Below are 14,495 nucleotides of genomic sequence, written 5' to 3'. Positions count from 1 at the left end.
TAGTGAATTAGATGCTTCTGCTGGAGAAATGGGACCCAATTACAAAAAGGATATTTATTTTTCTATTTTTTTTTTTTTTTACATTTAATTAAGAAAAAAATGGCCCAATGGTGAACAACCCCTTAATTATCAGTCTTTAAATGTAATAGACACATGCACCACTTTATTTTTTGTTAGTGGGCGATCCGGAGAGGAAGTCAAATTAACCGAGAGACGTATTAAAGCGTCAGAAATTGAGAAACCTAAACGTACAACAGAAGGTGGCGTATCGAGCTCTGCCAACAGCGATGAGGACGGTGAAACTGAACAGGCCTTTGTCTCCTCGGTCATTCCGGGTCCAGAACAGAGTCCTGAGGATGCAGAATTACTACCGGACAGCGGTAATGTTACCCAGGAGGAGAGGACTCCTGACAGGGTGGATGTCGACCAGAATTTGGCCGACACTACAGAGAGAATGGGTCATTGTAATTTAAAGAACCATGAAAAGACGCCTGACCCACAAGGAGACCCTGATGGGCAATGCTCTGGAGATGTCGGGCATGGGACAGAGGCCACCGAGGTAGTAACGGAAGTAACCCGGAGAGCAGTAAGCAAAAGTGGTGCAGAGCATCTGCGGAAACTTCTCTGCAAATCCAAGACTTATCAGGCGACCCAAGAAACCAGCATTCATCCTGTCGTAGGTAAACGTGGCATGGTTGACGTCCTCACGCAGACCTTAAACGAATGGAAATCGGAGGAAACCTTGAAATATCTCTTTGGCACAGATTACTTAGTAGAACACAGAGAACACGTTCCGGTTGCCGCCTTCGAGGTGCAGGAACTAGATGAAGATGACTTAGTCTTGGACGATGATATCACGGAGAATTCTTCTAACGGAGAGACACTCCTGAACGGGGGTCGGCCTCTTGGGAGCCAAAGCGGAGTCTCAAAGCCGCTTCCTAATTATACAAAGCTTAGAGAAGACACAAAAATGTTAGAAATTCGAGCCAGGCAGTTCTTTTCAGGACAGTACGTGTTACCCGAAGAGGTGGAACATGAACAAGATGGACTTCAGGTGACTGAACGCAAGGTTAGTACCCAAACTCAACCAGTTCAGGATATGGTAAAGAAGGGGTTTTTCAGTTACGTAAAACCCCTGTCCCCAATCCATAATTTGCTTTAAATACACAAACTGTTCTTTACTCACCCTCCCCAGGTCTAGTGCGGAGTCTCCACTTCTCCTGGCGTCTGTTTTCTGCAAGAAAGAAACAGTGAGCTCAGCAACCCTGCCTAAGATAGCACAAGCCGCTGAGCTCTGCGATTGGCTGCAGCGCTGCCTATATGTCGTCCATGCTGCAGGCAATAACAGACGAGGAAGTAGTGGTGGAGATTTACCGCTTGACCCGGAACAAGTGAGTAAAGCATAGTTTGGTTTTTTTAAACAGATTGCATCTGGGACACGGGTTTACCAAAGCTAAAAAAAAAAAACCTTTAAATTCCGAATTAGTATATAATCCTGCCCCTATTGTTTGGTCCATCTGTGCACCATGAATTGAGCTTTAAGAGCCAATTCAGACATCTGTTTTTCATGTATAGAAACCATATCTAGTATAGCCTATGGTGCTGTCACATGTCTGATTTTTGTATTTTTTTGCGGACCAAGCGGTTCATGCAAAATTGCGTAGACCTGTCCGATATCAATCCGTCTATGGGTCCATGAAAAAATCGGACAGCACTTGGATGTGTTGTGCGTTATTCACGGACTGCTACATGGGTAAAGATACAGAAAGTTTTTTTTTGTTTGTTTCTCATCTGAGAAAAACTGATGAAATTCAGACCAAACTCTGATGAAACTGATCAAAATCACTGATGTAACTCCGTCCACTTTTATCGTCTGCAGAAAATAACGGCCGTGTGAATGATCCCTTACATATCCTTACCTTATGGATTTTGAAATGGACTAAAATGAGATTAGAGCAGGTCTGGGGACATAAAGTGAGCACTAACTTCTTAGTTTCTTCCTCTCATCCCCTTGCAACCAGAGGATACTTACCAATCATACCAATTAGTAGTCAGTTTGCATATGTGAAAATAGCATAAAATATTTCCTACGTCGAGGCCATAAATGTCTGAAGTTGGATTACCCTTTAAGCCATCGGTATCCTTTTGGCTTGTATTTGTCTACATCCATGATTAAAGTAATACAAGTGAGGGATTGTCATTTTTCTAGCCAATATATATATTTTAAGACCGTTTTCTTAGATTAATCCTTTATTTTTCACTTTTTATGTTCCTTCAATTTTCCAGCACGCAACATCTTGGGCTCCACCTCTTCCTCTCGTGGATTCATGTTCCCAGCAACAAATCCGTAAACGAATAGTACTAGAAAAACTTAAAAAAGTGTAAGTAGCCTGCGCATTATTAAATGAAGTATCACGAACAATTAGACGTCTCCGTATCCTTTAGGTAAAGGACATACTGTCTTTACCATGGCCCTGTCAACCTGAAATACAGCCCTATCTACAACCATGCTTCCAACATGGCTGAGGTATTCATGAAGGTAGCCTAGTTTTGGCTATCAAGATTACAGACCTGTAGATGTGTTTTGCTACCTTTTACATAGGACTGCTCATAATAGGAATTGTCTAAAAGGAGCGCACCGTTCCTCTGCCTCCCAGCCTCCTGCCAACATTTGGGGGCATGATGGCAGTGCGCTCCTGATTGAGTGAAAGTTCAGGCCAGCATTGCTGTTGCGCTTCTGGTCCAAAAGATTTGTTTTCCATGCAAGCAGAGTCAGCTTTGGAGGAGTACTGAGAGCAGCGCTTGTAAGCTTTATGGCATTGAGCTTGCGTGTGCTGCGCTCCTCTCCTTGGAGACCGGCCACTGATGATAGACTCCAGGGAGCTGGTAACTTAGGCAAAAAGCAGTATATAATGCAATTAATAATCCTTCTTTTTGAAAACTTAGCAAATTTTTTTTTATTAAGTAAGATTCAATGTTGCTTGTTTTTACCAGCACTTTGCAATTTTACCTATTAAAGGTGATGAGACAACTCCTTTAACCCACTTTATTTAATCATAGGTGCATGGTCAAAAGACAAAAATAAGAAATGCCTTGCTACAGCATCCCGATATATTCCACTATCTTTCCAGACCCCGAATACTCTCATATGCACTCTCAGATCATCCGAGCTTGCATGTGTTCTCTGTAGGAAGAGGGGATTAAGCTGCAGCCGTACCATTTCTAGCTCCCTGACAGCTGCTAATGGTGAAGGCCTCATACATGAGAGCTAGTCAGCCGGTCACTCGGCCAGTTAGGCCGCTGCACATCTAATGTGTATAACGAGGCGGCTACATGCTGACGTCTCCTTAATGGGGATAATTGATGAAATTTTTGGCTTTTATCGTATAGTTTGGCAGAACCGTTTATGACATTTTGACTTTGCACCTGTACTTGCATGACTGTATGATGCCCTCCGAGCATTAGTCCTGTTTTGTCAGCTCGCCTTTATTACAGAATGGGTGTCACTACATCCGGCCATGTAAAACATCAGATCTATTATTTTAAGCACTTCGATCTGCCCCATTTCTTGTCACCTTCCCCTGCCCAGCACCAGCAGGAAACTGCCTTCTTTTTTCGTAAAGTGTGAAAACTTGCACTGTTCTTAACATACAAACTAGATTCTTGTTTTTCTCTGTTTGCAAGAATCTGTCCGGGTATAGTGGAGCAATCGTAAATTATTCTGCACCTATCTGGGTATATGTAGATAGTGATATATGAAAAACACAAGATTTACTTTTCACACCAGGGATGAGATTTTTACTGTCTTCGCAAGTTCTACAGTGGGTAAGGAAAGTATTCAATCCTCTTTAAATTTTTCACTCTTTGTTTCATTGTAGCCATTTGGTAAATTCAAAAAAGTTCATCTTTTTCTCATTAATGTACACTCTGCACCCCATCTTGACTGAAAAAAAACAGAAATGTAGAAAGTTTTGCTAATTTATTGAAAAAGTAAAACTGAAATATCACATGGTCATAATTATTCAGACCCTTTGCTCAGACACTCATATTTAAGTCACATGCTGTCCATTTCCATGTGATCCTCCTTGAGATGGTTCTACTCCTTCATTGCAGTCCAGCTGTGTTTAATTAAACTGATAGGACTTGATTTCTAAAGGCACACACCTCTCTATATAAGACCTCACAGCTCACAGTGCATGTCAGACAAATGAGAATCATGAGGTCAAAGGAACTGACCAAGGAGCTCAGAGACAGAATTGTGGCAAGGCACACATCTGGCCAAGGTTACAAAAGAATTTCTGCAGTACTCAAGGTTTCTATGAGCACAGTGGCCTTCATAATCCTTAAATGGAAGAAGTTTGGGACCACCAGAAGTCTTCCTAGACCTGGTTGTCCAGCCAAACTGAGCAATCGTGGGAGAAGAGCCTTGGTGAGAGAGGTAAAGAAGAACCCCAATATTACTGTGGCTGAGCTCCAGAGATGCAGTAGGGAGATGGGAGAAAGTTTCACAAAGTCAACTATCACTGTAGCCCTAAACCAGTCGGGCCTTTATGGCAGAGTGGCCCGATGGAAGCCTCTCCTCAGGGCCAGACATATGAAAGCCCCCATAGCGTTTGTTAAAACAACACATGAAGGATTCCCAGACTATGAGAAATAAGGTTCTCTGGTCTGATGAGACAAAGAACTTTTTGGTGATAATTCTAAGCGGTATGTGTGGAGAAAACCAGGCAGTGCTCATCACCTCCCCAATACAATCCCAACAGTGAAACATGGTGGTGGCAGCATCATGTTATTGGGGTGTTTTTCATCTGCAGGAACAGGACCACTGGTTGCAATTGAAGGAAACATGAATGCGGCCAAGTACAGAGATATCCTGGATGAAAACCTCTTCCAGAGTGCTCTGGACCTCAGACTTGGCCAAAGGTTCACCTTCCAACAAGACAATGACCCTAAGCACACAGCTAAAATAACAAAGGAGTGTCTTCAGAACAACTCTGTGACCATTCTTGACTGGCCCAACCAGAACCCTGACCTAAACCCAATTGAGCAACTCTGGAGAGACCTGAAAATGGCTGTCCACCAACTTTCACCATCCAATCTGACGGAACTGGAGAGGATCTGCAAGGAAGAATGGCAGAGGATCCCCAAATATAGGTGTGAAAAACTTGTTCATCATTACCAAGAAGACTCATGGCTGTACTAGCTCAAAAGGGTGCTTCTACTCAATACTGAGCAAAGGGTCTGAATACTTATGACCATGTGATATTTCAGTTTTTCTTTTTTAATAAATTTGCAAAAATGTCAAAGTTGGGTTTTTTTTCGGTCAAGATGGGGTGCAGCGTGTACATTAATGAGAAAAAAATGTACTTTTTTGAATTTTCCAAATGGCTGCAATGAAACAGAGTGAAAAATGTAAAGGGGTCTGAATATTTTCCGTACCCACTGTACATCCTCTATCGCTAAATTATCTATAACTCATAATGCCATTTATTGTGAAAAAAGCATCCAGACCTTTTTTTAAATATTATCTGCCATTAGTACCTCTTGTTGTCATCATTCCCCAGTCTGACTGTGCTAACTGTAAAGAACCCTTGCCTATTTAGCTGCTGGAATCACCTTTCTTCCACCCGTAATGAGTGCCCCCTGGTCCTTAGTATGGTCCTTGGAAGGAATAAGTCATGTGCCAGTGTTTTGTATTGACCCCACATATATTATGCATGTTGATGAGATCTGCTCTGAGACTTCTTTTTTTCTACTTATATGAGAGGCCTTCCATCCCTTGTAATAATCTAGTTCCCCACCTTTGAACTGACTCTAATTTCTGAGTATCCTTTTTTTCTTAAATGTGGAGCCCAAAACTGGATCCCAGATTCTAAATGTGGCCCCACCAGTGATTAACAAAGGGGTAACCATACGTTGGGATTGCAGGATTTTATCTCTTTTTATACAACCTAAAATCTTCTTCGCTTTTGCATCTGCTGCTTGACAGTGAGTACTGCTGCTCAGCTTACTTGGAACCAGAATACCCAAGTCCTTCATCCTGTTCTGTAGTCCCAAGTATGGTCCCGTTTAATGTATATGCAGAATAGGATTACTCTATCCTAGGTGCATTACTTCACATATATCTACATTAAACCTCATCTGGGTTAGGCTTGGTCAAATCTTTTCCAAAAGGAGAAACCTACTAAAAAGTGATACCGTGAAGATATGTTGCACCCGTCTGGGTAGAGATGCGTTACAATTCAGAACTCATTCCCGTCCATAAAGCAGCTTTACATGTCACTTGCAGCTTATTCACCATCTGTACCGTGTAATCAATATTCTGTATTCGTTTTCTGTCCTGGATCATGGACTTTTTTTGTTGGGATTTGCCCCTTTTGACAAGGGAATCGTAATGCCCAGTTGTCATTAGCTTCATATATTGCGAAGAGGAGCAATAGAGGAACCGTCCTATTCCACAGATGTTCAAGAATAGTTTTTTTGTGAGAAATACTATAGTAATCCATACTTATCAGGAGACACTTATGGCTCCTGTTTAATGATCTGTCCAGGCGTCACTAAGTTCTGCTGGTATTAGTGGTGTTAGTAAAGCTGAGAGTCTATAGGAAGAGAGCCCCTTTAAACTGTAGGGGGTCACTGTTGTCATTGCGTATAGAGCAAATAACTATGAAACCTGAAATCTTTACCCATAATTGACTAGATACTTTTTTTTAAGCCCAAAGTAATACCCAACAAATGTTTAACAACGATCAAACCCCACTGACCCACGCAGGTATCCAGTGGTGGCCGCACTATAGAACATAAGCATACAGTCCATCTAGAAAATGAGTTTTTAATAGTTTCTTTAGTGCTTTGCTTTGTACAATTTCTCTCATTTGTGTTCTTAGATCTCCCTGAGTTATTGTTGTGGATGTCCACTACATCCAAATGGAGATTTCCTTCCAAGAAATTCTACATTCTAGATCCATAGACATTAGTATGGAGTTGGTTCCTTTGTTGCTGTAACAGCTCCTGCTCTTCTGGGAAGACTTTATACAAGATTTTGCAGGCATCTGTGAAAATTTTCGCCCATTCATCCAGAACATTTGTGAGATCAGACACTGATGTTGGAGGAGATTAGGGTTACAGTCTCCTTTCTTGTTCATCCCAAAGGTGTTTGATGGAGATGAGGTCCGGGCTGTGTGTGGCCGGTCATATTCTTCCACAGCAAACTCCCCCAACCATTTCTGTATGGACCTTGCTTTGTGGACTGGAGCACATTCATGGGGCACACAAAGTTGGAAGCTACAATTGTCCAAAATGTCTTGTGCTGAAGTATTAAGATTTACATTCACTGGAAGGAACTAAGGGACCAATGCCGACCCCTGAAAAACATCCTTATATCATTATCCCTCCTCCCACCAACCTGTACAGTTGGCACAGTTTGGTCAGGCAGGTAATGTTCTCCTGGCAGTCACTTCACCAAACCCAAACTAGTCCATCAGATGCCAGTGAGAGAAGCGTGATCCATCACGCCACAGCCCTAGAGCCCAGTGTTGGTTGTTTTAGATCACTACATCTGACAATTGGCATTGTGCTTGGTGATGTGAGGCATGCATTCAGCTGTTAGGCCATGGAAACCTATTACATGAAGCCCCTAGTGCTCAGTTTTTGTGTTTGATGTTTATATGCGTCCAAGTCTGCACTCTGCAGTTATGGAGTCATCATAGCGTTAGCGACTTTTCTGCCCTCTTCTCCTCGGCACTCGATGACCCCAATCTGCAACTTTGTGGCTGAGTTAATACGATTTACTCTACGTTTCAATAATATCACTCACAAGTGATGGAATAGTTAGAAGGGAAGAGATTTCATGATCTGACTCTTTCCACCAATGGCTCCTGTTATAGTTCCGCCCCGGTATCGGTGAGCTCTGCACCTCCAGTGATTTATTCCCAGTTGGTACTAATGTCAGATGGCATCCTCAGGGGCTGGATGTTATGCACTGGGGGCAATGGGGCTGGATGTTATGCAACAGAGGCAATGGGACTGAATGAAATCCCTTCTGTACATATAGTTTATTCTGCTTTTGAAAAACGCTGCAGTAGCTTATTCTGAAGGAAAGAGTTGGCAAGTGTCCTAGGAAAAATTTGTTTTGTTTGTGACAAGTGAGATGAAAAGAAGTAAGTTTGTAATATTAACCTGATTTCTGTTGTGCTTGATTTTTTTGTTATATAAAGACTGTCAATTGAAAGGGTGAAAAAAAAAATATAGGACCTACGCACCTTTAGCTTTAAATTAATGTTCAAGTGCACAAATACGCTATGTGGCCAGTACATGGACATACACGTACACGATGTCTCCGCACACAGCGACTAATGAATACATGAGCGTCAATATTGCTGTAAAGGTTAAAACCTTAATTAACTAATTAGAGGGGTTTTTATGAAAGCATGCAAAACCCATCCAACCACGTCAAGGTGACCTTTTAGTATGTATGGTCCCTATCACAAATGTCCTACCTCTGCATGTTCCAAACCACACATTCTTTCCAGTCAAGGATTACATTGTGAGGTAGACTTGCTGTTCTTTCACTCCGCATTCAGATGAGTTTGGCACATGGAGAGTTAGGACATACTGTAAGTGATGGGGACCATCCATATTTATGTGCACATTGATGTGGTTGGATGGCTTTTGCGCTCACTATGTACCTTACTTTTTAACGTTTATTGCAATAGTGCAGTTCATGTATTCATTAATCACAGTGTATGGTATATGTTTATTGAAAGGGGACGCAACCAGGGGAACCCTGACACAGCCCCCACTGTCTTGTCTTTTGAGTGAAATGGCGCTGCTGCATGCAGTCATATAGTGCAGAATACATAATGGAGCTTATGGCAAAGACAGTAATGGTTTTCAGAGCCTGATACTCGCATGAATGGACATAATTCTATTTTTTTCCTTCTCACTAGCTTTCCTGCTATACTGATGCCACTTCGGATGACATACAGTGATGTATCCAAAGAGTTGCACGATCTGGTCAAAACTTTCAGGTGGGGTTTTTTTTTTTTTTGTTATTATTTTGTTATTATTATTATTATTATTATTATTATTATTATTATTATTATTTATTTATACAGCACCATTGATTCCTTGGTGCTGTACATAAGAAGGGGTTACATACAAATTACAGATATCACTTACTGTAAACAAACTAACAATCACAGACTGATATAGAGGGGAGAGAGGACCCTGCCCTTTCGGGCTTACATGCTACAGGATGGTGGGGAAGGAGACAGTAGGTTGGGGGGGTTGCAGCAGTTCCGGTGTTGGTTGAGGAAATATCTCCAGTAGGGGTGAGGAGGCGGTGAGGTCATTGCAGGCTGTAGGCTTTCTTGAAGAGGTGGGTTTTCAAGTTCCGTCTGAAGGATCCGAATGTTGTCGATAGTCGGACATGTTGGGGCAAAGAATTCCAGAGGATGGGGGCTATTCGGGAGAAGTCTTGGAGGTGGTTGGGTGAGGAGCGAATAAGTGTGGAGGAGAGAAGGAGGTCTTGGGATGACCGTAGATTACGTGAGGGAAGGTATCGGGAGATTAGTTCAGAGACATATGGAGGAGACCGGTTATAGATGGCCTTGTAGGTCAGTATTAGTAATTTGAATTCTAAAAATCCACCTTGGTCAAGACAGAATACACTAGCAGACCACTTAGGGATCAGATACAGGCGTCTATTGAAGTCTTTGGAGAAGTAAGGAGGAGGGAGGAGTAAAGTGAGAGAAAAAAGCAGAAACCAGCCTGACACTTTTTGTAGTAAGTGTTTTATCTTACCTTAGTGCTGGATTCACAGCTATACTGCTCAGTTATTACTAGTAAATAATAAATTGCTTAACAATTGGGTGTTACAAGCTAGGGGTATGTCCCTGCATACAGTGACGTTGTCCAATCATTGCTGACAGTGTCAGATTGTATAGAGATGCACCCCTATAATAAGGGGGAAGGGTAGCACCCAGTTGTCAGTTTATTGACAAAGATTCAGAATGAGTAACAGAGGAGTTATGGAAAGAAATGCTCCACAATTGTTATTTCATGGTCAATACAAGTAGGCAGACATTAGAGGATTGGTGATGATCGGTCCCTTGGCTGTGTTTCCTGCAAATGTTCTTATTGCAGTATTTTAAGGAGCTTTCTACAACATGTTCATATATTATTTAGTATGGTTTTTTTTTCTTTACACTATATCAATTTTACTTTCCTTCTCCTTTTGACGTTCATACTCTGTATCTTATTTTAAGGGCTCAGTGTTTAGTCCCTTATTACCAATCATGGATACATGATGTGTCCGTCATGGGAGAGTTACAGATAGCCGGTGTGGTCCGCCGACCCCAAATCCTCTGCTGTGCAGTCTCATGGATACTTTGTTCTTTATCTTCTTCAAGATTGGTAGATTGTTCTTGAGAAATGATTCATCCCGCGTTCTTAAAAACTAGCTATGCCTGAGGTAGGGACACGGCGGTAACTATAGCGGTACACATTCAGCATTTGGAAATTCTTTCAGGCACTTGACCATATGATGCCACATATGTAAAACGCAGGAGTCTAAAGGTACAAATTGTCTGATACATTTGGCTCAACCCCTCATTGAGGCTCATGTGTAAATTCCAGGCACTTTTTTCAACCCTTTGCACTTTACTACCTTTGTCTTGTCTTAGATGACCATAGTGCTGAGGGAGTCACACTAATTTACATTTACACTATGTTTAATGTATATTTCATTCATTCCTTCCTTTATGCCCATGGTCGGCCTATAAGCAAAGATCTAATGTCCTAAGTAAATCTGGCTCTGACAGTAATATCAATGGTACATGACGGAAGGACCTGTTACAGATTTTTGCATTGGGTACGTATGATCCGCTAGTTACACATCTGAGTGGGAAATTATAGGAGCCCCACAGAGGACAAGGACCGGGTACGATTCTGTGCACAGCTATATACAGTATAGGTATAATTTATATAGTATGAGTAGGTTTTATGAATATACATCTGTTATTTCACAGTTGGTTTCCAGGTATTTAGTTTATTACAAGGGCTTGCATTAAGCAATATGTGCCTCTTTTCCCTTCCCTTTGCTACAAGAAATGGCGAGCGATTTTAGTGCTAAAAGGCTGCAGTGATGATATCGGTAACCTCTGCCCCCTCCATGTCTCGGAGACTTAGAGAAATGAGAGTCTGTTGTCACATATTCCGGTGGAGGGGACTAACGGACTGGGGTGCTTATCACAGAGCTGCAATTTTCCCCTCCACTGAGCCCTTCAGAAACACTTCTAGTTCATCCTATTTGCTGCAGCGTTTTAGTCCATTCTGCACAGATGAGAAAAAGCTCTAAGGAGATCTCAGAAGACATTTTAGTACAGTTATAGTTCATTCTCAGCGATGTCCCAGCGTGCCTGTACGCTTTTGTTACCAAAACTGAGATGTCACATTATTCTCCAGAGGACATCTGTCTGTCAGGCCACGAAGTAAGCTGAAAGGTAAATCATTTGCTTCACTTGGGCTATCAGATATAGTACCTGGCTGACCAATGCGTGTCACAGCTCTACCACTGATTATGGGGGTTCAGCGCTAGTACATATATATAGTACATGTCCTGGGTTCATCAAATGCAAACACTTTCTAAGGCCATGTTCACACAGGTTAAATTTGACATGGATTTCTGTGCACATTCTATGTCGAAATAAAACCCTGATCTGCTTCCCATGCATTTAGGAAGAGTTTCCACAGCCCAATTTATACGCATCAGAAAATTCCTGCACACATTTTTTTTTTAATTATGTGCCACTTGATGAATTAACTTTTTTTAAGGCTAAATGGGCATTAGTTTTCCCTTGGGGTGTGTACTTCTTCTCTCTGTATGATGTGGATCAATCATAAGCAGGCAGCACCTTACTAGAGAAAGCACATACTCTGGTTCCTCAGTGTGTGAGAAGGCCCTGATCTTCTGGTATAACTGCCACAGTGTGGGGAAGGGAGCAGCTGAGTTTAGCTGTGTCACATTACAAACCATAAGTTCTTCTGATAAGAGTGTGACAGTAATCACACCTATGTCTGCTGCACTGTGTCAGTAATCACACTTATGTCTGCTGCACTGAGTGTGTCAGTGTCGTGAAGTTCTGACAAATGAAAGATTCAAGATTCATAATGTCTTTGCATGCCAGAAATCACACTTGTGTCTGCTTAGTGGAGTGTTTCAGTAATCACACTTATGTCTGCCATGCTCAAGCAACTTGTAATCGATCTTTAGTCAGATCAGGGTTGTCGTTACATCTCACACAGGAGTAGCCTGTCCTGGATTCCTCCTGTGTGAGATACAATGACACTGTTCTCTGATCTTACTGCAGAGCGATTACAAGTTGAGCACAACAGACATAAGTGTGATACTGATAACATCTCTGGAAAGACAGGGGCCGTACAGACTGTGCTAGGAGAGGAGAGACAATAGAAGAGTTTGTAATGTGACACAGCTAACCTCAGCTGTTCTGGCCCTCTTCCCACACTGAGTCATGAAGGAGGTTAGACCAGGAGATCAGGGCTGTATCATTACATCTCACACACTGAGAAACCTGCTCTGGGGGCGCTCTCTTCCCTTTTGAGTGTTGCTGCCTGCTTATGATTGGTCCGCATCATACAGGGAAAAGTACTACATGCCTCCAGTGACACCCACTTGGACTTAAAAAAAAATTATCTTGTCTACTTTTATCATCTCTTTTTCAGTTTATAGTTTCTTTAAATGGAAATTATAAATAGAAAATTACTTTTTCTTTAAATCAGCTGTTTGTGTTACATGTATTTTTATTAAATCTTTCACAATTTTTTTTTAATGCCATGATCTTTATTAGAAAAAAACTAAATTAGTAAACATGCAATTTTAATAGTGGCCACTGTTGATTTTTTAGACTCAGACTTCCAGTCCTTTCAGGAAGAGTTTTCAGCAGGCTCCTTATCATCAGAGGCAGGTTTACAATGACGGATAACACCTCTATGGATAAAATGAAAGCGGTCTCAATGGAGCGCTGGCGTGAGCCACACCATTGGGGAGGACGGTCAATGGCAAGACCAAGGCAGCACCAGCCGCAGACCCTCGTTGAGGGACAGTAACTGTAGAGCAAAGAACCGCGGTCAGGAGGGCGCCAAGGATGAGAGGGAAGTCTGTTTGATATCTTTATTCCACAACGCGTTTCAACAGCAGGACGCTGTCTTCCTCTGGTGGGTACATGATTAGATAGGGAGGAGGGGATATATATATAAATGGGGAACCAATCACAACTAAGAATCAATTAAAATTAATAAAATCAATATAAAACAAAGTAGAAACACAATAAAATCACTATAAAAAACATTGTGTATAACAATACAAGTGAATGTATGATGCATATAATATAAATATACTCGTCAAAGGGTTTTTGTTTTTTTTTTTCCCTTTTTTCCCTCTTCTTCTCCTCCTACAGAAATCATTTTACCTTGCTACATTCTCAATGGTGAGCATCAGGCCATCTGGGGCTAGTGTGCCTAATTTAAATATCCAATAACTTTCTCTATTGATCAAACTCCTATACCAGTTGGGAACAGTATCAGGTATTTGATCAATAATAATTTGAGGTATTTTGGGTCTTTCTGATGAACCAAAGAAAAATGTTTAGACAAACTATGTAATAGCCATTTCTAATATTTTGGCGATGTTTATTTAACCTTACATGCATTGTCTGGATGGTTCGACCAATGTATTGGAGACCACAAGTACACTCAATTAAATACATTACAACGGTCGACGGCAGTCAACATAACAATTAATATTGTAGTCAGTACCTGTTGTATTGGATCTGAATTTCTTGGTTCCATGAGAGATAGATGTACAGCAAATGTATAGACGTCCAGAATATAATGAAAAATCACAAATCTTTATTAAAGGTCCAAGGTTAAAATGGCATAGTGGCAGGAGAGTGACACATAAAAGAGCAGAGCGAATAGTGAACGGTGCGCATCCAAAAATAATACCCAAAATATTATTACATGGGGCTTGGTAGTGTAAATAATTAGATATATAATGAATAAAGGGTAACGTCCCCAGCTGATCAACTAAACAATGTGACCGAATAGATAATTAAACACCTACCAAGAGATGAGGCACGTGCGTTGGGGCTCTGCAGAGCGTGGTGTCAAGTGCCTCATCTATTGGTAGGTGTTTAATAATCTATTCGGTCACATTATTTAGTTGATCAGCTGGGGACTTTACCCTTTATTCATTATCGGCTGGCCATCCATTTATTATAATGTTTTGGTGATTTACCTTCTCTGACCATATCATTATATATCTAATTATTTACACTACCAAGCCCCATGTAATAATATTCTGGGTATTATTTTTGGATGCGCACTGTTCACTATTCGCTCTGCTCTTTTATGTGTCACTCTCCTGCCACTATGCCATTATGGACCTTTAATAAAGATTTGTGATTTTTCATTAT

General features: G+C 41.3%; 1 protein-coding gene across 2 annotated transcripts in view; it reads left to right on the top strand.

Annotated features, from left to right (window-relative positions):
• The window catches only part of RPAP2 (RNA polymerase II associated protein 2), a 113,494-nt gene that overhangs the window by 26,167 nt on the left and 72,832 nt on the right, over positions 1 to 14,495 (top strand). For both annotated transcript variants that reach the window (XR_012231428.1, XM_073571456.1), the window contains exons 8-10: positions 178 to 1,069; positions 2,287 to 2,381; positions 8,949 to 9,029. Coding sequence is in view for 1 of the 2 variants with exons in the window: in XM_073571456.1 (XP_073427557.1) it covers positions 178 to 1,069; positions 2,287 to 2,381; positions 8,949 to 9,029 (1,068 nt within the window). In the remaining variant the exon portion in view is untranslated. The remainder of the gene's footprint in view (positions 1 to 177; positions 1,070 to 2,286; positions 2,382 to 8,948; positions 9,030 to 14,495) is intronic.

The sequence above is a fragment of the Dendrobates tinctorius genome, unplaced genomic scaffold, assembly GCF_039654945.1.
Source record: "Dendrobates tinctorius isolate UK_male_01 unplaced genomic scaffold, ASM3965494v1 ptg000029l, whole genome shotgun sequence".
Taxonomy (NCBI): domain Eukaryota; kingdom Metazoa; phylum Chordata; class Amphibia; order Anura; family Dendrobatidae; genus Dendrobates; species Dendrobates tinctorius.
This window is presented reverse-complemented; position numbering and strand designations above follow the sequence as displayed.